The sequence below is a fragment of the Wyeomyia smithii genome, chromosome 3, assembly GCF_029784165.1.
Source record: "Wyeomyia smithii strain HCP4-BCI-WySm-NY-G18 chromosome 3, ASM2978416v1, whole genome shotgun sequence".
Lineage (NCBI taxonomy): Eukaryota > Metazoa > Arthropoda > Insecta > Diptera > Culicidae > Wyeomyia > Wyeomyia smithii.
This window is the reverse complement of record NC_073696.1, coordinates 202,923,035-202,950,541: the sequence shown is the minus strand read 5'-3', so window position 1 is coordinate 202,950,541 and position 27,507 is coordinate 202,923,035. Positions and strand designations below refer to the sequence as shown.

Genomic DNA, 27,507 nt, shown 5'->3' with positions numbered 1-27,507 from the left:
GCTCCTATTTTCCACGTTTGAATATTCGGAAACACACCTGGAGGCATCCAAATGGAGAAGCCTGCTCCTAGATCGATCACGTACTGATTGACGGTCGGCACTTTTCGGATGTTACTGAATCAGTCTTTCCGGGGACCAAACATTGACTCTGACCATTATCTCGTCGTTTGTAAGATCCGCACACGGTTGTCGAACGTGCTGAAATCTCGCACAGAGAGCACGACGCGTTTCAACATTCAGCGGTTGAAAGCTGATGGCGTGGCAGCAGAATACGCCAGAGAGCTGGATCAACGGATCACAGAACAGCAGGAGGAAGGAATGGAAGATATAAATGGGCTGTGGAGTAGTTTCCACGGCGCCATCGAAACGACTGCGAGAGAGGTGGTAGGTACGACGCGTGGAAGATAGCCTAATGGCTGGTTCGATGCAGAGTGCCAGAGAGCGACAGATGAGAAGAACCTTGCCAGGAGCCGCATGCTTACTGCGGCTACGCGTCAGAACAGAGAGATGTACAGGGTGGCAAAAGCTGCCGAAAATAGAACCCATCGTCGCAAGAAGCGCGAGTACGAGGAGCAGGTGCTCGCCAGCGCAGAGGACAGCTATGCTCAAAACGACGTGCGGAGATTCTATAGAACTGTCAACAGAGCCAGAAGCAGGAATTTCCCTGTGCCGGTCATGTGTCAAGGACGGCAACCTGCTTACTGATAAACAGACGGTTGCAGCCAGGTGGAAGGAGCATTTTCAAGCGCTATTGAACGGTGAGGAAGCTGGGTGAGCAGAGCAGGAACAGGATGACGATTATAAGTGACGAACAAGCTGTGGAGCCACCAACACAGGAGGAGGTGAAAAAGGGGATTAGTGAGCTGAAAAATGACAAGGCCGCTGGGAAGGACGGTACCCCGGCCGAACTTCCAAAAGCGGGAAGCGAGCGGCTGTACTATGCGATCCAACAGATAATACTAAGGATCTGGGCGGATGAACAAATGCCGAACGACTGGTTGGAAGGCCTCATATGCCCTATCTATAAGAAGGGCCATCGGTTGGATTGTGGCAACTATCGAGGCATAACGTTGCTCAACTCCGCATATAAAGTGCTCTCCCGTATCCTGTTCTTCAGATTGAGACCGTTAACGGAATCCTTTGTTGGCGAATACCAGGCTGGTTTTCGACAGAGCGTTCCACGACGGATCAAATTTTCACCCTGCGACAGATCCTCGATAAGTTCCGGGAGTACAACTTACCGACTCACCATCTGTTTGTGGACTTCAGGGCGGCATACGACTCAGTGAAAAGAAACGAGCTGTGGCAGATCATGCTGGAACACGGTTTCCCTACGAAACTAATTAAGCTGAGTCGTATGACACTGGAGGGATCCAAATTTTATTCGCTCCTAAAATTTTAGGGCTAGAAGAAGTTCTCGGTCTTATTTTAATTTACTACAATATACAGTATACAATTTCACGTAAATAGCGTATCGGACTACTTCGTCAGCAATTTTCTTTGGCAAGTTTTCTACAGCAATTAAATAACAAACCTTTCGAAGAAAATCACTGCTGAAGTAGGCCGATACCGATAACGAATCTACAGTTTGTGTCAAACTAAATGTGAAGAAAATTTTAAATTGTGTTATCAAAATTTCCAGCTTTAAGTTATCATAGTAAGTCAATTCTGTACATTTTCTTGTAGCTTGAGCGAAATGGTAACTGAAAAGATAACCGAGGGCGCTTCCAAACTAAGTAACATTATAGGAGGAAAAAGGAGGAAAAGGAACTTTTATTGCATTTTGGCCAAACCAACTCGCAGTTGAAATAATTTATCTTTTGCAGAAATACAAACGAAAACAGCAGAAGCCTTTATGAGATTCATTCAGTTATAGCTACATTTCAAAAGCACATTTAATTGAGAAGAGACTGCCACAAACATTTCAAACAAGTTTTACCTTAAAATATTTCACTGACACAATCCTGGATGATGTCGCAGTAGGCGGTTGAAGTCTGCTCTTGATGTTTGTGCACGTGTTTTTTTCAATGCAAGCGGCAATTCAGGTTTCATATTTTTCGTTCACTACTGAGCAGTGATATAACAATGGTTATTAACATGTCATGAAATTGTTCAACATTTTACCTATCAAACGATATATAAATGGTTGCAACCCATTCTGCCCATAATTCAAAAATTGGCTAATATGCCATAGGCATCAAATCGAGAAAAACGCATTTGAAAGGTTTTTGTCGGTACAACATATTTTGACTGTTCATGACAACTTTTTTATTGAGTATATCACCCTTTATATATGCTGGAACCTTGCCGTTGAGTTGAAACAGAGAAATCTGTAGAAAAACTCCATCCGCCACGTATTTTTAACACAGTAGCCGTTTTTTCAATTATAAACGAGTACAGTTCAATTATAAACGAGTCAGTTGACAAAACGGGGTGCAATTTGGCTAATATCCATACGATGTAAATTATATCGTACTCGTTGGTGATTAAAATGGTTTTAAATTTAATAAAACAACACGGAAGCACAAGTGAGGATGAAAAAGACGACGAGACAATTGTTACGTGCAGCAATATAATAATATAACGAACATATAATTATTTATGGTAATCTCACAATCCACTTTCCTATTTTTTCTCATCAAATCCAAAATGAAATCTGAATCTTCTCTTTATTAATATTACTCCTAATCTAAGAGCTAAATATCATTTTTTCAAATGTAAAGATTAATGACAGAAGGAAACAGTCATAGTTTTGATCATTGGGTTTCGCAGTACAACAAATAAATTCTTGTAGCATCAAATATTCTTCGTTAAAAAGTCAAATTTGATGCAAGAGCCTTACGATCGCTCACCTGCCGCCAGTAACCACCAAGCTACAACACACTTTTGAAAGTTAGATGAAACACAGTTCAGTAATAATACACTGGTTCGTGAACATGCCACAGGTTCATATTGGATATTGGATATTAGCCAAATTCTCAATTATTTTGGATATTAGCCAAAATTGTTTCACGTTTGCTGCCTTCCCAAATGCATTTTTTGACAATCGGCTTCCGTAGGGACCTTGTTTAGGGTGTGTACTATCACGAGAAACTGTTTTCTCGATTTTGGTAAAAATGGCATATTAGCAAATTTTTGAATTATGGGCAGCATTGTGTTTTTATATAGATATAACCGCTTGAAATCTGACATATGTAGTTTAACTCTTTACTAGCAAAGCAAAGCAAAGCCTTGGTGCTACATTCCGATTCGGAACTCAATCTTCTGTTTTACTATACACAGACTTCGCAGTCAACTGGTAAGTGTTTAGCACAATTGCGGGGCTAGCACTACGATCCTACTAACACTAACAGTCTCTCCCGAGCCGAGACTCGAACCTACGACAACTGGCTTGTTAGGCCAACATCGTACCTCGAGACCAGCTGGGAGGGAGGGTTAACTCTTTACTATACATTACTAAACCCAATTTATTAAACATTAACAAAAAAATTTGTATAAATTACAGCCTTCCAAATTCTCTGTTGCATATAAGGCGGAATTAGAAAGTGCTAGCTACAAAACGAATCTGCTTACTAATTCAATTAAATCCTCTCAATTTTATAGCATTCTTGATTTTGTCTATAAGCAGCAAGTCGACAAAAACGAATAAGTATCAATGGTCATGATTATATATGCCACGACCAAGGTCTTAATCAGATCCACTGTATACTCATTTAAAAAAAACACTAGCTATTCAGGTTAAGTTCACCTGGAAGGCCTATTTTTCAGAATTGAAAACTTGAGAATTTTAAATTAACCATATTATAACCGGTCCGATTCTAAAAGCTTACGTACTTTTCATATATGTGTGCCCGGAATACGGATAGAAATGAATAATTAACTGTACTCGGGTTGCAAAACAAACCATTATTTTACTCCATGCCTCATTGAGTTTCACGATTGGATTGCCAATAACAGCCTACGAGACGGACAAGCTTAATTCAAATAACCAATTAAATGGTGTGCATAGGATTGATCCCATCACAACCCTATTGGTCGTTTGCACCATTATCGGATTTTAGTTGCATGTTCTTGGTAATATAGTATCGTTTGACTGGATTAGCACTGAAGGAAAAAACATCATGTACGTGGATTACTACACAAGTTATTTGGTATCGGGAGGGAATGGACAGGAAAATGTTACGAGTCTTCGTACGGTTAGTAAAATATCTTTTACGTCTCCGCATCGCCGTTAAAGTTCTCATTTACGGAGCATATACGTAAGAAACAGGAACCACAATACCACCATATCACCTGGCACTATTCTTTATGCTGTCTATGTAAGAATGATTGTTTATGCATATTCGTTAGTTTCGTGCTTCATCCCATGCTTGTGCTAAGAGATACGTATTCCAAGAGCAACTAGTAATTATCAAATGGCTCGAACTCGAGCTTTCGCTTTTTGCACCATGTGTTAGTGTGGTTTGCAAAAGCTACGGACAAGAGTCGGACCACAGTAGTGTGAATCAATTAGGTTTTATTTGACAAATAGGTTTTGTTTTTCTAATGAAAAACAGGAGAACGCTTCTGCTATTTAATAATTGGTTACCTAATTGATACATCTTTTCAACATTTAAAAACGTTGGCTGCAAGTTATTTATTATTTTTATTTTTTGTTCAATCATATGCTTTGAAAGAAGGTACATCTGAATTTTATAGTCCCCAAAATGACTCTTCGATACCACTTGGTAATAGGGCCAGCTCTGCCGCTAAATTTACCAGCCGTAAAGTGTTGGGAAGCCACTTTCACCATCAACTTTGATGCGCACCACTAGCACCCCAGCAAGCAAAACATGTATATATTCTATTGATTTATGGAATTTGAATAGTTCGATAGCATTTGGTCTTTCTAGCCACTAGAGTACACAGTTATAGTGAGCGTTAGAGGCAATGTGCCGAATTTCAAACCCCGACGTTTATGGTTCGAGTTCAAATAAACCAATTCATATAACAAAATATTTGCCGCGCAAATTTATAGTTGTCAACGATGATCGCAATTGCTCTTTGTTTGACTTTGAATGATGGAGCTTGACTCCGTAGTAACAGGTTCATTGTGTGAAATTAAACCGTTGGCAAATTTATGCTCGACAAAAGGATTTCATCATAATCGGTAGCATAAAAGGAGAGTTGCTAGTCGTAAAAATGAAGTAATAAAACTAATCCGTCTCCACCACCGCGTACCTGTACGATCATAAAAACACAGGGTAGGTGACTTGATGATTGATGGTCTATACATTGAGCCGGATCAACTTGCGATAAAATTTAGCATTAAATTTCCTATTGCTTATTTTTCTTTGCAGAACAGAAATGATGCCGCATGGTGTCAACATGTTTCCAGAGTCATCAATTGAGCCGATGTATTTTATGAATCGACAGAGCTTTCTTGCACCAGTTAGAATGCCAGAGCCAACCTATTGTGTTTCTGTCAATATTGAAATTTCCCGCCATGGGCATGGGATTGAGAAACCCATACAGTAACGGCAGTGCGTTGATACCTTCGATGTTTATGCGAGTGCTTTGAAGCGATACGACTGAAATCAGCTTGGCATGAGCACATATGCATATATCACTATTTGATTGCCGGCATGTATTACCGGCAAAATGCTAATTTATGATCAATTCGCGGTGTGCGTTGGCAGGTGTTAGGTGCGCGGTAATTGAATTTATTGCGTGCCGATGAAACGTAATAATGTGCTAATTGGTCCGGAAGACTACAGACAAACGGTGAAAATACTATATTACAGTCAGTTTTATGGTGAATATTAATTTATCAATGAATGCATAAATGTAATGGTTTCTAAATGTACATATGAAAGAAACTATTTGCAACCTGCATAGCCGGAACTGTTATATACTTATTTATTGTCAGCGGTATTGTGAAATCTGCACATTTTGCATTAAATGGACTGTAGTAAACATGTCTTTCATTAGCTGAATAAAACGAAGTATAACGTTCTATAATCACTTACGAATCAAGCATTATTTTTCGAATTTGAAATTGCTTGTCAAAGTTTTACGTCGAAGAGAAATTGAAAACAATAATCGGAAAAACTATTTCCAATTCCAATTTTTTGCAGATGTGACTCAATGGTATATTATGTCTTAAATACAAATTTGATACAATATTGTACTAGGTATTTTCTGACCGTTTGGCTTCAGCATCTGTTCTGAATAATGAGAGATTCTACAGCTAAGAAATGAATGCTTTGTTCATTATCAAGTTTTCGTAGAATTTTTCACCGATGTTTTGTTGCTTTACGACCTAACTTAAGCAGGTATTAGATGAAGCGAATATTTGCTATTTTTGGTACGAGTTTTATTTGCACAAAATAAAATCCGTACCAAAAATAGCAAATATTTGCTTCGTGTAATACCTGCTTTAGACAACAAGTTGAACAAAAATTGAACAAAAGCAATAATTCTTCGTGAAAGGCTAGCCTTATTTTATATGTTTATTCTCTATTTGATGCTCGCTCATCTAACTTTACTTTTTATCGTTAGATGCTTTTCTTAAATGGTAGAATGTGAATGACAATGACAATAAATTAGGTCTAGCATATGAAGCCAGGCAACAGGGTCAGAATTCGAGAAACGGATCACAATGTATTACTTCTAAAATAAATATAAAAAACTTTAAGATTTTCACTCAAGAACTTGATGCTCTAAATTATATTAAATTTGATTATGTTTTCATGTTGTTATTGTCATTTGAAGTGTTGGTCATTTTTTAAAGAAGGTATCTTAAAAACTGTTACATCGAATTTGAATTTGAATTTGAATTTCCATAGCTGGTGCATCTTAACCTTCTAGTGCTCAGTGCCGCCTTTAGACACGCTTCAGTTGAACGTCTAAAAAGCTTCAATAAATACTAAAATGAAATAAATAAAATAAAATGTTAATGAAGATTCGTAGTGATTCTACCGAGGTCCGTCTGAAAATTTATTTGGGCACTAGAGGGTTAACCTGTAGTCTATGAAAATATTGTTTTTTTTCTGCTAGTAACTACTTGAAACAAAATTTTGAAAAAACACATAACATTCCTGAAAGTTTCGGTTATTCATTATTTTTTATCAAAGGATGCCTTTGAAGTTGGTTCCGCACACTATTTGAGGCGAACGCGTTATACTGTGTGGCCTTGTTATAGTCTTAATTAAACTATTTAAAGTAACTTTATTACAACATAATGTTTATCATTTGGCATACAAAGTGGTTGACAGAAAAGTGGACTGACAGAAATGTAACTTTCAATACGACATTTTTCAGCCAAAAATATCCTACAAGTGATTTTTCTGTCCTTTATTGAGCAAGTCCACGCTACTTCGCAAATTGATTCTAATAGATCATTTCCGATTTCGCTGAAACTTTGCGCAGTTGTTTCCAGTTGATAAAGTGATCATTCTATACTATCAGTTCTACATGTAGACTCACTGCTCACTGCTGTTTCAAAAGGGCCTATCCAAAAATGTGACTGAGGAATGAAATATTTTGTATCAGAAAAACGACTTGTTTGATTAAAATGGTGTCTTCAGCAATAGTGTAGGTGATAGAATTGCGATTCTAAAAAAATATATATACGGTAAAAATATTTTTTTTCTGGGCCAAATATTTCAAATTGCCACAAAATCTAAAATATCTCAAAAAGTACCTTTTTTTAAATCTAATTTTTTTACACATTGAAGATGACAATATTTATTACTATCTGTCAATATTTGGTGATGGTAAAATGAAAAACAGAAAAGTTATGGACGTTTAAATATTTTGTCATTTTCACTCAGAATTTTCTTTTGTGTTTTTTTCTGTTATTGTTATAAATTATCATAATAGATGCAGGCAATCCGCTCGCGAGCTGTTCAGGGGAGTCAGTTCTTTGAAAGATCGAATTCTTTTAATCGCTCCCAGGAGAACTGGTTCTTTTGATCAACCCGCAGGTAATTCGCTCGCGATCATAATTCGCCATTGTATTCAATATCCAACCATTCTGAAATGCATTGTAGGATAAATTAACCTATAATGGAAATCATGGGTATATATAAAAAATCAGAATAATTTTTACAAACTACTTGAACCCACTTGGGGTTGCTTGGGAAAAAAGGTTAAAGAACATAGAATCAGTTCTTATACATATTCTATTGCTCGTTTAGACCTGAGAGAGAGGCGCCAGCTGGCTTTGTTTTTATGCTCAAGCGCAGTATGCAGTTCAATAAGGAATTTATTTTCCTATCTCAATCCCATGTGAAATTCAGGCACTGAATCAGGCAATGGAATTTTTTCTAGAAGCTAGTACGCAGCTAAAAAGAAATCATAAACTAAAAAGGAAAACAAAGTTCACTTGCTGTGAACACTGCTGTGAAGCAAACTGTCACTTGTTCTTGCACGGAATAATGAGCACTGACATTATTCAGTTATTGAAACAGTCAGGCAGTTGGTTGGTCGTCTCACACCCAGTGATGCCAGATTGGAAAACACGTCTTCAAATGGAAGACATTTAGCCTACATTCAAAATATTTTGCACGTTATAGTTACCGGAAAAGTTGCGTGAATATTTGCCACTATCATTTTCAAGTAGATTCTACGTGATTGTCATTTGAGTTCATCATGACCTGGTGAGATGAATTACCCTTGGAAACTTATTCAGTAGACATATGCATTTCATGTGAGTTTCACGTAGAATTCAACTACTGGTAAAGTGAAAGGCATTTGGATATCTGATAGCAATCACGATTTACGAAATGTACAATTTTAATTTAGTTTTCTAATTTTTATGAGCTAGGGGAAATGGGGCTTAGAAATTATCGAAATATGTTGCGTATAAATCACTCAGGTATGTGAATTCGACAATTCGTAAATGAATAAAACAACATAAATACTGATAAATATTACGACATTCGCCGGCGATAGTTATTGTCCGCTGCTGCTGTTTTCGTCCACTTCTAAACTGAAGCTGTCTGAAACCTGTAAGCTCAAGTCTAATAACATATTTTAAGTGTACGATGAAGACATTCTTTTTTGTGACGACAAAGTGAAGACATTGGAGAAAACATGTGAAGCCATTGAAAAATGTGTGATAATGACCCACCTTTTGCATTAGTGGTGACCTTTTTTTTGCTCGACAGTTTTCGATTTGCCGGAAAGTTTTTTCAGCCTTCGGGCTCTGGGTGGGAAGATATTTTTTCGCAGACCGTGAAAACTTTTGGAAAAAATACCTGGCATCCCTGCTCTCACACCAGATAGCGTTTGGTAAACAAATGTGTTGAAGTGTTCTACGATGAAAAAGAAGTAAAAATCATGCGCTCACTGACGTCAGAAATCGTTACTGTGAAGCATTTTCAGCTGTCAAAATTCCGTTTGGTAAAAAGGGCAAAATTTCGGGAACCTCTTTTCTTTTCAACTGCGTACTACGCTTCACGAATGTCATCGTGAACCAGACAAGGAATGTCATTGGGAACCGGTAGGCCTGAAGAAATGAAATATGACGAGTACCGTAGTCGATGTTAATTAATCCGGCATTTATTTTTTCAAGATAATTTTTTAAATAAATATTTCTGAAAGATAAATTATTTCTGTTCTGTTTTTCGCCTTGGTTTATTTGCAGTCTAATTCAGTTGTAAATGTGCTTATATTTTTTGCTTTGGTGATTTAGGCGTTTCTACGAAAGCTCTCATTTCAACAAAAGCCTGCATATCAATATTTTAACCAAAAAATACTAATACTAAATACTAAATACTAAAATACTGTATAGTTTATTTTAAATTTACAAGTAAATATGAACTTTCACTATGTAATCAATATTTACTGTATTTCTATTTATTATTTGAATTGACGGTGAAGTTAATATCTCTTCACATATATTGTAAAATATGTTGGAGTTTTTTTAGTAAAATAATATATAACCATTTCCTAACATGATGTAGAAATTGGAATAAGCCCAAAGTAAGAACAATAATAATAATGACACCCACAGTATAGATGTAAAACTCACATAGGCGGGATCTCACTAGGTAATGATGGCACAGTTGATATCGGAAACAATTTGCCCAAACTTTTATTTTTACCTTGAAGGCACTTGCATCAACCACTCAAAAACAATAACACATGGCTGGTGCCTGTCACTGTGAAATTGAAATTCTTTTGAATTCGTAACATTTATTTGCCTGAAGAGCATTGCGCGGAAGCGACACATCGACTGGATTGCTTATTATTTAGAGCTGGTTAACATGCGCTGCATACCTTCCATGCATCTGTCCGTTTCCAACCGCCTCTCTAGTCACTAAATTCTATCCACCGCGTTGAAAAAAATAAATCAGTCGAATGTCGATGAAAAAAAAAGTTAGACAAATCCCATTGCGACCTAACCTTAATTCACAGGAGATTATCAGAACTACTAATTCTTAAGTACACGGACGGAAACTGAATCCATGAATCTACTTTCGCTACATCAAAAATATATTATAATATTCAACCGATATGACAATCATCTCAAGCTTGAACATATTTTTGAATAATATCATCATCAAAACGAGAGACAGATGCGCACGCTGACTTGATTGAAACTATTGTGAGATATTTTTCTTGCACAAAAACGAAAACGAAGTAGACGAAAACAAAATTGAACTGTCATTGAGCTGGCGCCTCTCTCTCAGGTTTAGACCATGTGCCATCGAACGAAATAAGTGATAGGGTAAATTAATCAATAGTGGACCCCTTTTCTATAGCGGACTACTCGTCAGATTAACTCAATTTTTCCAACATTACCACACGTTAGATTAACTTAATTTCTCTCAATATAAATCAAAATTAATAAATGTTTGGGATGCAGACTGGCTAAGCAAGTTTTCCGATGAAAGTTCTCTGAAAATTCCTCGAGTTTTCGCGAAAAATTAGTTAATCTGGCAAGTGGTCCACCATAGGGGAGGGGGTCACTATAGGTAAATTTACCCTATCAATGTTTCTCGCGATTTTGATGCAGATTAGCTGGATAAGATGTTTCTCGACGAAAGTTTTTGCATACATTGGGTTCACAATAGGTTAATTTACTTCCAGAAAGGAAATGATTTGGGAGTGAACTCCTTATACCGAAGCAAGATGTTCCTGCGTTTAGCATGGATCTTCAACGAGCAGTTCTTGACGCCTTAATGCGACAGCACGTTGTTTCTCCGTAAACTTTTTCTCAATGCTCTTTAGCCGCCGATTTCTTCGAATGAAATTAGACAGTAACATTTTCCGCAACTAAAAAATGACCGGCCACCGACTGAAGTGTCTCATCACTTGCGTCGCAGTAGATATAATAAGTCGTTATACACAGTGTGCGTGAAGAGACCACTCTCTTAGTTACATAAATAAACTCCCAAAGGGCAGTCTGTGCAGTTCATCGTGGCGTGCTGGGATACGAAAACACAATAATAGAGGGTGATTCGACTTTGGTTTAGAATGAGTTATATCTTTACCAGTAGTAGGAGATTGCGGGTTCGAGTCCCGTCTGGACGAGGGAAATTTTTTTCTAAGCCTAAAGTCACACCTTCTATTCCCGTTCATTTTCGCATTCTCACCAACTACATACATTGCCCGCTTTACTAACCTTGAAAAAATGACGCCACAATGAAATCACTAACGTATCAAAGCGGGTTTTTACCAGCCCTTATTGCTGGCGAGAATTTAGCTGCGCACCTAATAAGATCATTTTAAAATGTCAAAGGTTCATAGTGCTGGTCAACACAGGTGTTGCCCTAGAGCTCAAACAGGAAAAATGTGAAAGATTATAGCTTTTAAACCAATCCTGTGAATTTTATTGCCCCTAACAAAGATAAAAGTGCGTCGAAAGGCTGCAGAATAATTGCTCGCCGGGCTTATCGCTTCTACGTTTGCTTACGGGAAAACTTTATTTAAATCTCTGAAGACTAACGCACTTCCGAGCTGGCAGAGGTCATTAGAATTCACATGGGATCGTTAATAATAGCTATAATTTCCCAATTTTGATGCAACTTGAGCTTAAGGGCAATTTTTTGCTTATGTCGACCAGTGTTATCATATTTAATGTGTCACCTGTAACCTGTAACCTGTCACCTGTATGTTATGAACACATTAACTATTTCCAAGTCTTGTGATTTTGAAAATTCGAAGAGGTGGCCATTTGTGGCTTCAACACTGTTTCGCCTGAATTGCGAAAAAGCGTTGTCAACTTGAATTTTAACACACTTAAAGGGTTCGTAAATAATTAATGGCCCAAAGTCGGTGGAATCATCGTCATTACACATTATGCAAATCATGAAATGGGATAAGCCCTGCGATATATCGTATTTTGCCCAAGTTAGGAAAGCTTTTCGTTAAGATCAAAAATTGAACCGTGCGACGAGACAGCCTGGATATTGCACACGTTTTTCTTTCCTTCTCGATTGTTTAGTAGAAATTCCATGGCAGTCAAGCAAGCAGTCAGTCTATGTACTTACTTTGTTCACATCCGTCAGCTCGATGATACCGTGCTCGCCGTAGGATTTGATGCCGCCGTTCGTGCTATCCACACTACTGCTGTGCCGGTGAAGCGAGGTCAGCTTCAGAGACTTTGGCGACAGCCGGAGGCGCAGGGAGCGAGGCATGGTGCTGGTATTACTGGCACTACCGGAAGTTTGGTTGACAGCACTGTTTGCCGAGCTGGTCGGAGTAGTAGAATTTGTGGTAGTGGCACTGCTATTACTTGGTGGGTCCACCGTGATAGGAGGTGACTTTGGGTCAACGTTTCCGCTTCCGCTACCGCCAACGAACGAGTTGAGGGTGGATGTCTCCAGCGTGGATGCCTTCGTAGAATCGGGACAGATCTTATGAATTAATCTTATACCTAATCTCACAGTCGACCGGCGTTGGACACGTTCGTCCACTGAGGCCTCCGCTAGAACGACAGGAAAGGGAAATGAGAATAATTATGCACTTTGGTGGCTACCTGCTGGTGCAAAATGAATCGCAGCAGGGCACAGTCGTATTTCTACTACGTTAAATCTTAAAGTTACGTGATTCGAAACTTTTCGGGATATTAAATATGTAATTCAAAAATTATGAGAAATGAGATTTAAAAACGAACTATTTTCAAGCAAAGGCGATTGACGATTTTTAAATTAAAATTAAGAGTAATTTTTCTAAATGCTAGATAATATCTTTAAATCACATTATTCGTTGATATTAGATAAATACGTATCATTGAGCGGTAGAGTAACTCAGTGTTTGATCCACATCATGTACTCAACTTACCCGTGTAGACCCGCACGTCATAGCTGGTACCGATGGGGGCACCGGTGTAGCGCTTTGCCGGCAGCAGCTGAACACTCGGTGGAGCCATGGTGCCAATTTCCAGCGCAAAAGGAACAGCATTTTTACCCAGTCTGTCGAGTAGAGCTTCCTGCTCGCGTGATGTAGGTTGCATGGTGGAGCAAGGTGGGCAGTGAAAATACATTTTTTTTTTAATAAAACAGCCGTCCATCGTGCAACGTTGGTAGGAGGTGTGTACCAAGGTAAAGAGAATTGAAAAAGAAGCCACAAAAGAACATTCAAAGTTGGGGTATGGAAATAATTAGCTCAGCAATTTTTCCGTGTAATTTGGCGTTACCATGACTATGATCAATGAACAAATAGAAAAAAGTGGTTCACATAGCAAAGAATTTTTTCACCGACAATGTCACGTGTTTTTTACATTGATCATTTTTTATCTATTCTACTTTCCAGCGAAAGAATGCAATTTAAAAATGAAATACGAAAAAGGATTCTTAACTTAGCTAGTTCTATTTTTCTTGCCTCCTTTCTCTTTTTCTCTCATTTAATGTTTTCCTTTTATGCCGAGTATTTTTTTATCTCATTCTCCTATTATTCCCCATTATTTTAATTGCGCATTTAAATAAAAAATATCAAAAGTCGCTGATGAACTGGCAGTCAGGCTCACTTCCGATGTTTATTTTTATTGTTCTCGCAACACTGCAACCATCTCTACCACCACTGCGCTGTCAGTCCGGCGTACAAAAACAAATACATTGAAATCATTTCAGCAGTTCATGTTGTGTGAACATGCAGTTGTTCTAAGTGTTTGTAAAGTCGGAAGAAAGTTCGGAAGTCGGAAGTCCGACTTCCAAACTTTAGTTTAGTGCTGGCGCCACAATGTTTAATTTTTTTCCGTATAATTTTAATTTTCCTTTTTTTATATCCTCTCTTTCATTTTTATTCTTCGTTTTTATATCGCCATCTATAATTTCTGCTCTTCTTTTTATTTTTGATTTAATAGCATTTTGTCTTTAACCTTTATTTTCATTTAGAAAAATTTGGCTCCTTTTGCATTCCGTCCAGTATTTCTTGTATTTTCACTTTTGATCCTTTGTTTTGTATTATCATAACAATTTTCCATTTATATTTAATGTTTTTTTCACTTTTTATGTTGTATTTTTTAGCTATCATTTTGTTTTTATTTCAACTATTTTATTTTATTTTGCTTTGCAAACCTCTATTAAATTTTTCTTTACTACCTTTATGTTGTTATTTATTCCGTTTTTGTCCCTGAGTGCTTTTGTTAGATTCGGTCATAGATGTTTCCAACTGAGGAGGGCCCACTCGACAAAATGGTAAGCACCGTAGACTAGGTCCCTCTATCATAACGCATTTTTTCGTTTTCTATGTACACAATTAAAACGAATTTCCGTGGTTGATCTTTGAAGTAAATAATACTGCTAGCAAAATAAACTTATACTGAGATTGTTATTATTTTCTTATGTATGTGGAAGCAATAATTTAATATGTAATACGGCTATAAGTGCAAAGAGCAATGAATTGTTGGTGTTGTATAACTCAAAAATAAAAATGGAAATCTATTATTGGGTGTTTGATGTTTATTCTATTTTCCCCGACGTTGAATTTTTATTTTCTCTCTTTTATTCGGATCAATTACTTTAATAGCAAACATGAATATTTTTCACATGGTAAGATGAATCAGAAAAGACTTTTTCTGTTATTCAACATTCATGAAGCCCTTAACCACGGGGAAATATGATGTCGCATGCAAAAAATCATCTTCATCTCATCCCCAGCAACGGAGAGCACTTGCTGCCGAGGACTAAGACGCGAGTTTTTGCATTATTTACTGTTGAGTTTAGGTTAGCTTTTTTTACCAGGGAAAAAATCGGTGTCTGCCTTCTTGCTTCTAGCAAAACGGGTCTGCTTGAATGTTTGCTTTTCACATTACATGCTTATATCCCTGAACGTGTCAGAATTAATCACGAAGGAACGCTCCGTTAGCCACTCCACTTCAGGCTTACCCGTTTCATCGCACAGTGAGCATTAAACAATTTTCTACCGTAAGTACACTTTTTCTTAAACTTGAGCTGCTTTTATGATATTTTATATGCATGCAGAGTACTACTGGATTTAGAATACAGTTCACATGATTTTTTGTCCATTTGAATTTTCACAATGCCTATGGTGGTAATCGGGAAGGTCACGTAATTGCTTTGCTTGCGTTCGGAAATTGCTTCTGGTTGGTTAGCAGTTTATACCACTGGTGGTAGCGTATTTGAGGTATCACCCTATCTAAACTACCCCTAGCTTTATCTAACCGCTGTTGACGTGTTTGCTGTTGTAATCAAACGGGTGCTTTTCGATATTTACCTGCAGCGGGGTTAGTGCTTCCGGTTCGGCTCCCGCAGGCCTAGGCCAAATTTGCTGTAAGGCGATGACGGCTTCATTGCAGAACTTCAGACCCATTACCTCTTCGTCCTCGCGGCCGTAGCTGGTGTTGCAGGCATGAAAAGAAAATATTGTCGATAGCTCAATGATTGTGGTGAATGTGGTCATCAAAATATGAATCGATATTTGATTTTATCTGATTTGATTTGTTTTTATCCTAACGTTGCAATTCGTCATTCGTTGTAATTTGAAAACCTTGTTCGGTGAAGATGAAAATAACCATGCGTTTCCATTTCAATACCGCCGATGGAGACGCGAAAATTAGGAACAACCGAAATTACAATAACAGCTTGCGAATTGCGCGACCAGCGACGGCTCATCTTTTAGCCTATCAGTAGATATCTGATTCCAATGGCTCAAACAGTTTCTAAACTACAGGACCAATTGTAATACTTATTTTTATCATTTTGGTCTACCTACCGAAAGGTCAGCGTCAATTGGCCGTATATTTTGGATATGCTGATAATTTTTGAATCGATGTAGAGAACTCCCCTAAGCGGCTCGATAGCTCCTTTACGAGCTACTAGCTCCCTACTGCCCAAATACAGCATCAACAGTTGATTTGAAGACGTTTTCTTGTACACCCTGGAAGAGAGATTTAACGAGCAATTAGTTCTGAGTAAGAGAATTCTTGACTTTTGATATAGCAATCGGTATATGAAAACTAAGAGTGCTACAACAACTCAGTTGAAAATATCGGAAATAACTACGGAAATAAATACATTGATGCATGCACTAAACAATACGCTAACGAATCGGAGTCAGTCAATCATTTAATGAACCAATTTGGCCATAAAAAAGTTAGCACAAGTGATAAAATAACAGGGTAATAAAGCAATAAAGCAATAAGGCAACAAAACAATAAAGCAATAAAGCAATAAAGCAAAAAAAAAAACAATAAAGCAATCAATGAAGCACTACAGTTATAAGTGTGATAGAAGAAACCAATTTCTGGCTAATTGCCGTATACAGTTTTCTCGGTTTGTTTCAAATCATGAAACAAATTTATAAATCAAGAATGCTAAATCTTGATGCCAAGTTTTTTGTACGAGAATTTTCTTCTTCTTCGTACGTTTCATGTGGCCTTTTATGATTTACAAATAATGAATTTATTTGAAAGTTTGTATGAAAGGTAAAAATATCAGGAAATTTTGTTTCGTTTAGACAGCATTGCTCCTGAATTTCCAATTTATAACATTTCTTTTTAGTTCCATATTATTCAAAAGTTTAATTGTATTTGAATGGGTTAAATGGTTGCAATGCAATTAAAGTTAATTGAGCACTACTTTGTTTTCATATTGACGCGTCATGAAAGTTTATCGGTTGACTGCATCCGGCTGGCGTTAGGGCTTGTGTAGGAAAAATACGTGTGTTTTGTTCGTATGTCTCTTGTATCAATGAGTGTACCCTTGGGGCGACATTGAGCAAATGTTGTATAAGTTGTATCAGTTTTATTGCCCTTTCATAACTAGAGATGAAAGTAATCAGCTTGTAAACTGCCGTTCTTTTGTTTGTTTGACAATCTTATGCTCGCATGCTTCTATGTTTGGCTGGAAAGCTCCGGAGAATCGAGAAGCGTGGGTGGAACTCAATGACCCCTTTTTATAGGTTTTATATTAGGGATAAAATAGCGAAGAAACGGAGACAGTTCCCCGGTGAATTTGTTCGTTTGCGACAAGCATCGATAAGCCCTGTGCTGCTTTTCTGATGTAATTTCCGACGGAAGATTCAATTATTTACACATACGGAACAATACCGTAGCGCAGCTGCGCTGTTGCTTTCGCTGTGCTTTTTTAAAGTAAAATGCACTTTGTGAGAGATCGTAACTATTTCGTCATGAAACTGATCAGCTTGATACAATGTTCGCGTTTTGTATTGTGCTGTGTCAAATAAATGTTGTGTGAACAAAAAAAAAACAATGTTCGCGATTCGTGATAAATTCTTAGTTTTCTGAATTTTCAAAAATAATTTAAATTATTTGAAACTCACAAGATTCCTTTCTTCTAAGTACTAAGTATATTAATATTAATCGCGGCATAGCCCCGAATTAGAATCCCCTCGATATATTCCTTTTTAGCTAAAAGCTATATATTCCAGTTTAGCTTACAATAGGAGTATTTTTACAGCATAGAAGTAGTACCATGGAAAAGATTTTTTCCCGCGAAGGTGACTGAGATAAAAAAAAACGGAATAATTGGCTGACAAAATTCATAAAATGAAAGCGGAGGATTCGTTAGCATTTCTATTTTCGTCACGTTCGCCTTTATCACGCTCAAAACAATTATCGACGCCGATAAAGCATACTTTTTACGTGGATCTTTTTGATAAGCGAGTAGCTCAACAGATTTCAGCCACAAGATTCAATATTTGCGAAAGTGATGAAGCGAACACCTGGTGATGCCATCATTCAGCCTATATAAGTTACCGACACTGGGTACATTGTGTGAGTTAACATTTGTGGTTCTTACAACGTGAAGTAAGTTTACATTGGATAAGAAGTTATTCTCACTCATCTATCTTCCACAAGATATTATAACAAGCGCTATTTTTGACTTGAAAAGTCAACACGACACGGTAACAGGACAGAGATTTTTTTGGTTCAATTTGGGCCACCAGACAATGCTAAATCTGCCGGATATGAATTGCTCGTGTCTCTGATTGGCGCATTACATATCAAATTTGCCCAAAAATAAGTATAAGAAAACCTCCTTTTTTGCATGTTTCTGCCTAAAGAGCTATCCATCCACTTCCGGTAGATTCAAGATTATTTCGGGCCCCTGTAGAACCATAAAACGTTCTGGCAAATCGATTAATTTTACCCACCATGGTATACACACACGTTTTAATTGTTTCATCTAATGCAAATATCCACTACTAGGGGGAAAGGACACGGTCACTTTAGACCTTCCTGAGCCTGAGTGTTTGTAAAAATATCAATATACAATACAAGAATTCAATTCTCCTTTTCCCCTTCCCATGGATTATTAGCCGAATGAAACGATTTTAACTTAGACAAATGCACCTTGTATGGAGAGACGCCAGTTTTGCAACCAATTGGCAGTCACGCCAAAACGTTTTTATCAATATTTCTCAAAAGTTTCAGAACAAAATAGTTTTCTCTTCATTTGTAGTGTATGTATCTGCAACGAAAAAGTGCATTTTGGTCATTTTGGCTCATACGTCAACTATATAGACAGGGGCAGTATAGTCGTATCATTAATAATATAACATTAAGTACAACTATTTAAAACGATTGTTGAGAAAATGAATCTTCTGTTTGAAACACAGTTCCTACTAAAAGTGCTTGTAGTTAAAAAGAAATGAAATTGGGAATGTCATTTATTGAAACAAAAACTGCCATTACCCGCAGTTGATGAATAGTTAATGTTTTGAATCATCAATCAACACTGGTCAACACAGGTTTTGCCCTCGAGCTCAAACTGGAAAAAAAAGATCACATTGATCGACAAAGATGAAAAAAAAAATGAAAATGAAAAGCTCAAAATAGTTGCCCTTTTAGGGCGTACCAGTGTATGCGGAAGTGCGTCAAAGCGTGGCAGAGTAATTCCTCGCCGGGTTTGTCGCTTCTACGTTGGCTTATGGGAATACTCATTTAGGTCTCTGAAAAAGTTATTTTCACTAGAGGCACCAATATTCACAGGAATGGTCTAAAAGCAATAATCTTTTTAGAGCAACTGATTTGAGCTTGAGGGCAACTTTTTTTTTGCTTTTGTCGACCAGTGCACACTAGGCCAGAAATGAAATCTAGCAGAACGAGATTATTAGAACTCTCAGAGTTTAACCAATCGGTGTCCGATCTTTTGCTAAATTTCTTGGTATAGTTAAGGCATCAAGCTGGATGCTTAAATTAGTATGGAATTTGCTCGGATACATTGTACATCATTGATTACTTATTTTCCTGATGATGCATCCCTCAAGATTTCACCCGCGTCACAATGTTACGCCACTGCACTCAGGCCATGGCATCAAAGATGACTAGAACAAGATACCAGAGTTTCAGTTTTTTCACACATTTTGCCCACGACACCTTTACAACGGTTAGTGCTGCCAACTCATGACTTGAATGTGCATAAATTTTGGTTGTTGGCAAAATTGATTAATCGTGCATAATCCGCCAGATAAAAATGAAAAATACACCATACAAGGTGTTGCAAAAAATTGCTTCACATTTCGCCACCTTGTCGTCATCATCAAATTACCAGTACCCAATTTAGTTTGACTTTCGTTAACGCGCAGCGATATTCGTGTTCGCTGCATACTACAAGAGTCAGGTCTCTTGTACTAGTCATCTTTGATGGCAGTTTGTCTTCAGTTTCTCGAGCGTCCTACATCCGATATCTTGCACAGGGTTGATTTTTGTTGACACTTTTGAGTGAAAGTGAAAAACAGCATCCATAAACGTTATTTTTTTACAATCCTTTCAGAGTTCTCCTTTCCCGCTTATTGCATGGAAGTGAACTGTCAAAACACCTCATTACATTTCATGCGATGAAAGCTAGACAACAAAATCAGTTTATCAGTGGTTGGTAACGTCTCCGCCAACCACGCTCGACGCCTGGGTTCGAATCCCACCGTCGACATAGGTGTCGATGGTTGTGAGGTGGCGTGATCCACTCACAACCAACCCAACTGGTCTAGATTCAATCCTAGCCGACACCGGGAGATTTTCTGAGGCGAAAAATCTCTGGGATCACGCCTTCCATCGCATGCGGAAGTAAAGCCGTTGGCGCCGGTCCGTTGATAAACGGGTCGTGAGTTAGGGTCCTGGGTGTTGAGTCGCCTCCCTGGGCGTCGGTGATTGGCCACAACAGTGGCGGAACTAGACCGACGGAAAATAAGCGAGAATAAAAAAAAAAAAAAAAATCTGTTTATCAGTTAACGAAGATTGTCAAGGCATCGGTCAGTGTCAGTGAAAAGGTGTTTCGGTGAGGTTTATTTTGGTTGAGTGGACTGTTTGTTTTTTTTTTCGCTTTGAAGTGAAGATCATTTGGTTGGATTTGTCGTTAAATTTTATTCCGTAACCATGAACGATGCGCGCGATTTATTTCATCTGAGTATAGCAGCACGTTACTAGGACGAAAATCTAGTATATCTGAAAGAGTGCTGCGATCATTGGAAGTGAAAATCGAAAATGATTGGCTGCAATTTTCAAAGACTTTTGCTGGGGAAAATGACTTTTATCAGCACTGATCTTGCACCACTTGGTACAACCACCTTGCTCGTTGCACGCCTTTACGTCTTGTACCGGCCGGATTCGAGATGAACACCATTTGGATTGCTGTCCGGCCTACCTACAACATGTCCCGCTTAATGTACCCTTCCAGCTTCAGCGTTTTTCTAGATTCTGGGCTCGCCCTAGAGTTGCGGAGATCGAAGCAAGCTGTGATCAAGAACGGACGTGAAAATGTTTCTCGTCGGAATTTTTCATCGTTTTTTCAAGTTTTTATAAGATATATTTTCTATCCGGAAAAGGGATGTGTCTACGTTTATTTAATGAAGGCCGCTGTTGTTTCGGTGTGAATTCCAAGTGTTTGATTTGAATCGCGATGAAGTGTTCCGAGGGTTGTCGTGTACGATTGAGGATAGTGCAATAATGTCGACGTATTTTATTTAGCCTTCCCGTCGCGTAATCGTTATATTTTAAGTGCAAAGGGTGGAGTAAAAGGTAATACGAAATGTGGCGGTTTCGTATTATCGGTGAGAGTGACGTCAATGTTGAAATCCGTGAAAGATTCGTGCAATTTTGTGGCTAATTTGTGAGAGCTGCATTTCTTTTTCGGTGGCGGAGCACGTTTCCCGCTAGCCCTTGCCTTGCCATAAGTGTGTGTGAGTAAGTGCCAGGTTGCTCTTGCGTGCGGCACGTTCTCGCACCAGCATGATGGTTCAGAGAGGACGCGAGAATTAAAGGATTAGTATTAGTGTTGGTGACGTTTTGCCTGTGTTTTTTTTTGTTTGATTTGTATGCAAAAGGGAACCAATGTTTTTTTTCTGCTTTTCACAATTCCTTTTGTGGGGATCCTACATTTCAGTATACTGAACATCGAAAATGTTTTACAGATTTCCAGTATAAAAGTCTGTATAAAAATTTGTAAATTTCGTAGAAAATCGTAGGAATCTATATGGCTTTACAAATCTGTAAACTGTATGGATGAGAAATTTATAATTCACAAATAAATTTAAATTTACATATGTGGCATCTCTGATTGGTATCGCGGTTTTTTAGATGCAGGTTTTGGAATTTTCTCACTCAATCGTTTACAGTAGGTACGGTGCGTACTGGGGCCGATGCTGTTCGGATGACTGCGTCGAAACAGTTCGGGATGTGTTTTCACGCGCGTCAGTTTTCATTGTTGATTTTTTTTCTCCTTGCGTGAGAAATGACGCATTTCGCGCCGCGTCCTTTGCAGTGTGGCGTCGGCCTAACATCGGCCTGTATTTTGAAGGGCGCGTTTGCAGTTCTGTATGTACATATACTTGTGTGGGAATTTTGTTTTGCACAGATTGGTCTGTGTTTGTGGCATCCCTGCTTGTGACCGCGGCTTCGTGGAAGCCGGTTTTGAATTTTTTTAATCTACCGATTGGGCCGAAACTGCGTCGAAACAGTTGCGCGTCAGTCTTCATTGTTGATATTATTTCCTCACGTGAACGGAGACGCTGTTACGAACATTTTGAGCAGTTTTATGCCCTTGTTTTATGATTTTTCTAGCTTTTGAGTAAATACTGAAACACATAGACAATTTTAAATTTAATTAAGTAGAAATCTTGTCGGTCAGCATGGCAAATAAATTTTGATTGCGATTATTTTGGCATTTTGTTAAATCTAATTAGTACTCGGTCTTGTTAGATATGCATATTTGCATTTTTAAAAATTTTCTAGCTATGAATGCATGAAACTTTGCCAGTTTTTCATACTCAGTAGGTATCTTCGCTTTATTATTCAAGAAGTAAGTGGTAATCAACGCGAAATACCGTGTCTCCGCGCGTATGCGTCGGTAAGAGGGAATAGAGCGGTCGCGCATAACTTTCCGGGGTAAACGTGTTTTCGGCCCAGGTGAGCTTTGCTCAAATATAGATTTTCGGTGTGTTGTGACTTCCGAGGTGTACCAAACCATTTATTCGCAGACTGTCCACCCGTTGGTTCTATTCCAGCACGCAGTGATTCAGAGTAGGTTCCGTTCGTTCGATAAATATCGTAAATAATTAATCGCGACAAAACATTGTAATTAATCGCCACAAAATATCGCAATTATTTGCAATTAATATCAGGATTATACGCGACTCGTTTGTCAACGCACACATCCTTTTTTTTCTTTTTCTTTTTTTTTCGTTCGATTCTAACGGCGATGGCCAAGCAAATAGGCCATTTTTGAAGCTCTCTTGCTGACCGCTTGCAGTATGTGTTGAGGGTCTATATATTTACTTTTTTCTTGTTTTTGGTTAATGCATATCTGGTTGCTTCGTAACATTGTGTAGTCAGCTGAGATAAATCAATGAGAGATACGTTTCGGTAGTTGCATAATGACTTCATAAGCATATTTTCGAATATTTGAGTCTGTCTTGATTAGGTTATAGGTCCGGTATCCTCGCGTGCGCTTTATTTTTGCGGTGTTACATCATCAACCGGAATGAGTTCGGATCGCGTTATGATTTCCGTAGAAGATATAATGAACTCGTACGCGCGATATTTGTTATTATGAACCCGGTATTAGAACTCAGCGCATCGTTTACCAAAACGAAACCTGCTGCAAACCTTACCCTTTTCTCCAACATCCCAGTGATTTCTCGTGGAAGTGCAGAGGTGTTCTCGGCTTCCAATAAAGCGAGTATCACGTCAACATATTCCCATACACATTCCTTCTTTGACCTGCATTCGGATGCGGCCGGCACTGGTATTGCCTAATATAAAGATTAAGGTCACCAGTTTTTACACATTGAGGATGAATGTTAATCCCAAGCATCATCCATTGGTTCTCTGTGTAATTACAGCTGATCTGGCAATAACGGAGTAGCAACCGCGGGCGGTCAATCATGCTCATCATGCTCATGCTCATGCTCATTCTGGGCTCGCCCTAGAGTTGCAACAGCTCCTAGTTTATTCTTTGCCTCCACACGCCATCCGGATTGCTCTGCTGCAGTTGTCGTCTGACTTTACCAATGATTCGAGGTACTCAAATTCGTCACCCACCTCGAACTCATCTCCGTCGATTACTACGCTACTGCCTTTGCGAGCTCTATCACACTCGGTTCCCGCTACAAGCAGATACTTCTTCTTCTTTTTTGTATTTTCGTATTGAAACCTTCGCTGTCAGTTCGTTGGTAACAGGGCCAGTTGCAGCGACTATATGCCCTTACCAGATACTTGGTCTTTGACGTATTCACCTTTAATCCAACCTTTTTGCTTCACGTTTCATCATGGTGTACTGTTCAAAAACCGCCTGGAACGTCCTTCCGATAAGATCCACGTCATCAGCGATTTATTGAAGATCGTGCCCCGTATGATAAAAACCGGCAATGGCATCCAATAAATACGTTACGCAAGTTCCGAACAATGTTTTCTCCATATATATGCGTGAAGTCCCAGCTGGTCTCGAGGTACGATGCTGGCCTAACAAGCCAGTCGTCGTAGGTTCGAGTCTCGGCTCGAGAGAGACTGTTAGTGTCAGTAGGATCGTAGCGCTAGCCCCGAAATTGTCCTGTACACTAAACAGTTGGATGCGAAGTCTGTGTATAATAAACAGAAGTTCGCATTCCGAATCGGAATGTAGCACCAAGGCCTTGCTTGCTTTATAGGCGTGAAGTACTGTATGGAAGCCTTCTGTCACTGTCAGCGCTCATTGTCATTTTCAATTGAGAATCGTCATGTGAGAGTGATGGTGATAATCTCCGCCTTCAATTGAAAAAATCTCCGCTTTCAATTGAAAAAATTCAATTGATACAAACCAATTTCAAGCCCTTCAGTTGTCAGAATCACAGCAAGAGCTTTCGACTGGGTCATGTGACATGTGACTCACGAAGTGCTCGAAAATGATACAAAAGCTTTTCAATTGAAAGCGATGGGTCAAAGCGTCACTATAACCTGATAATTGTCAATTGAAAATGACTTTGTCAGGCTCTGAGCAGGACACAGGAAAAACCGTCGACTTGTGGAAGTCTCTTGCGTATTTTTTTTATGATCTCTCGGTAGTTCTCACATTCCAACTTGTCACCCTTCTTGTATATTGGGCATATTATTTCCTCCTTCCATTGCTCCGGTAGCTGTTCTATATCCCAGATCCTGACTATCAGTTGATGCAGACAAGAAGCCAACCTATCCGTGCTCAGCTTGATAAGCTCCGCTGCGATGCCGTCCTTTCTAGCTGATTTGTTTTTCTTGAGCTGCTTGATAGCATCCTTAACTTCACTTATCGTGGGGGGAGGGGGGGGTGTTCGTTATATTCTCTCTTCCGCTGTACTGATGAAGTCGTTCCTCCTACCGTCTTGGTCCTCTGCCTGTGCGCTATTCAGTTGTTCACATCACATCACGTTCATCCGTGAAGATTCCTCCATCTTTATCCCGACACAATTCAGCTCGTGACACAAAGCCTGCGTTGAATGCGTTTAGTTTCTTGTGGAATCTACGTGTTTTTTGAGAACGATACAGGTGCTCCATTTCCTCTCACTTCCAGGCGCTGTTTTGGCCCGAAAAAGACGGGTTTGCTGTATTCGTTTTTCTTTCTATTCACTCACGTTATGACGGGTCCTTTGCTGCAGTACCAATGCCCGCGCTGCATACCTCGCGTCTTTGACACTCTTCGTCGAACCAGCCGTTACGTCGATTCCTCTCGACTAATCCAACAGCACCTTCCGCTGCGTTGTTAATGTCTGCTTCCACAGTACTCCTGCGGTCCTCCAGAGGGGCTTTGGTAAGCTCTCCCTCATCCGGCAATGCTGCCTCAAGGCTTGGCGCGTACTCAGTAGCAGTAGCAACTTCGGGGAGGCTATGCTGGAAGTAAATACTACGGATGGCCATGTTGTTGGTGGCGGCGAAGTCAATGAGTCGAAGGCCGTTTTTGTTCGTTAGCCGGTGTGCGCTGAACTTTCTAATACCCGATCTGAATTTCTCCTCTTGGCCAACCTCTGAGCGTTGCGATCTGCTTCTATCGTTCTACCGCTACTGCCGTAGCCTTGGTAGATGATGTAACCATGTCTGTACGTATGTACTGATACTCCCTTCCAGCATACTTCCTGCAGCACTACAATGTCGAACTTGCGGATCCTTAATAAATCGGAAAGAATGCGGATACTTCTAAAAAAATTAGGAGACTTGCTGTTTCATGATTCGAGTTTCCAATCGTTAGTCCGTTTTCGTTGCCTAGTTATATGTCGATAGTTTCGGTTTGTATTGACATAATTTGCTCCTGTACTGATTGTTTTACGGATGGTTTGTAAGGCCTGCACCAACCCCCTGTCTCGCCGGAGGACCACCGTGACAGTACTGTTTAGAGTCCCACGCTGGCACCAGGAAGTTGATCAGCCGCCCCCAACATGTAGAACAAACACTGTTTCGAGTTGCACTATCTTGGTGAACAAACTCTGGGTTTGGCGAAGCATTTCCTTTACTGCCGAGATATGGTGAACGCTCCAATGATCGCGTCGCACCCAGTGTTGCAAATTTTCACTGTCAGTGATAGATTCTTAGTTGAAACTGAAAACTGCGAATATCAAATTCAACACGAACGAGCTGACAGTGATAATTACTTTCAGCTCCAATTAGTTGACAGTGATAATGCTGACTGGCATTTTTATGCGATGTTTATGCGGTGGAGGATGAAGATACCTACCTACTTCATTGACTTCATGCAATGGATTGACTCAGATCAAATAATTTCGATATTAATTAAGACATATCATCTATGTCACTGACATGGTTTTCATTGATAATTGACTCGGGACACTCAATATCAGTTTGAAGTGAGTGAAAGTGAAACTGCTGTTGTATCCTTTTCATTTTGCAGTGTCGAAATTTCGCAACACTGGTCGCACCTTCTCACTTAGCTATTGCGTTCATCATTGATGTTCGGTATCTATCAAAGTTTTTATCTATAGTTAGGTTAGGGCTTCAAATTGATGATTAGTTTAGAACGTTGAAAGTCAGATTGCTAACACGGAAAATATTTTCAAAACAATTTTATGACATGCGATCCAACAATAACAATCAACGGGGATTATATGCACAAGTTGATGAATGCCTCTTTCAAAGTGATGTTCAAAACATGTTATGTTGTTGTTTACAAACAAACACGTATAGTGAAACGATCTCCGCAGTTTTTTCGAAATTTGTAGTGATAAAATAATACTTACGTAAGTTTTGAGTAGTGCTAAATCTTGTTTGATAGTGTCTACGATCACGAATAGTGAAAGTTCAACCGCAAATCTGATTAAAATTGTGTAAAAGTGAATTATACAATGGAGCATCTTTGCAATGCTTGTGCTAGTGCGATCCCGACCGACGCTGATATGGTTACCTGTCAAGGCTTCTGCAAATCTATTTTTCACGTCGGATGTTCGAGGCTCAACCCCGCAATATGGGCAGAGGTAAAGTCTAGTGCCGCGATTTTTTGGATGTGTCAGGCTTGCCGAAAGCTTATGAGCAATGTCACTTTTCGTGATGCTCTGAGTAATGCTAATGATGCACTTCATGCTGTGTTGAATCAACAAAATCAAATGTTTGAAGAATTTAAGAGTGAAATTAAAAGCAAT

The 27,507-nt window shown here is 38.9% G+C and overlaps 1 protein-coding gene across 4 annotated transcripts in view; it reads right to left on the bottom strand.

Annotated features, from left to right (window-relative positions):
• The window catches only part of LOC129729466 (uncharacterized), a 152,491-nt gene that overhangs the window by 17,900 nt on the left and 107,084 nt on the right, over window positions 1–27,507 (bottom strand). For all 4 annotated transcript variants that reach the window (XM_055688053.1, XM_055688052.1, XM_055688054.1 and 1 more), the window contains 4 exons: window positions 16,168–16,332; window positions 15,670–15,790; window positions 13,276–13,423; window positions 12,483–12,919 (listed from right to left, as the gene is read on the bottom strand). In XM_055688053.1, the coding sequence (XP_055544028.1) occupies window positions 12,483–12,919; window positions 13,276–13,423; window positions 15,670–15,790; window positions 16,168–16,332 (871 nt within the window). The remainder of the gene's footprint in view (window positions 1–12,482; window positions 12,920–13,275; window positions 13,424–15,669; window positions 15,791–16,167; window positions 16,333–27,507) is intronic.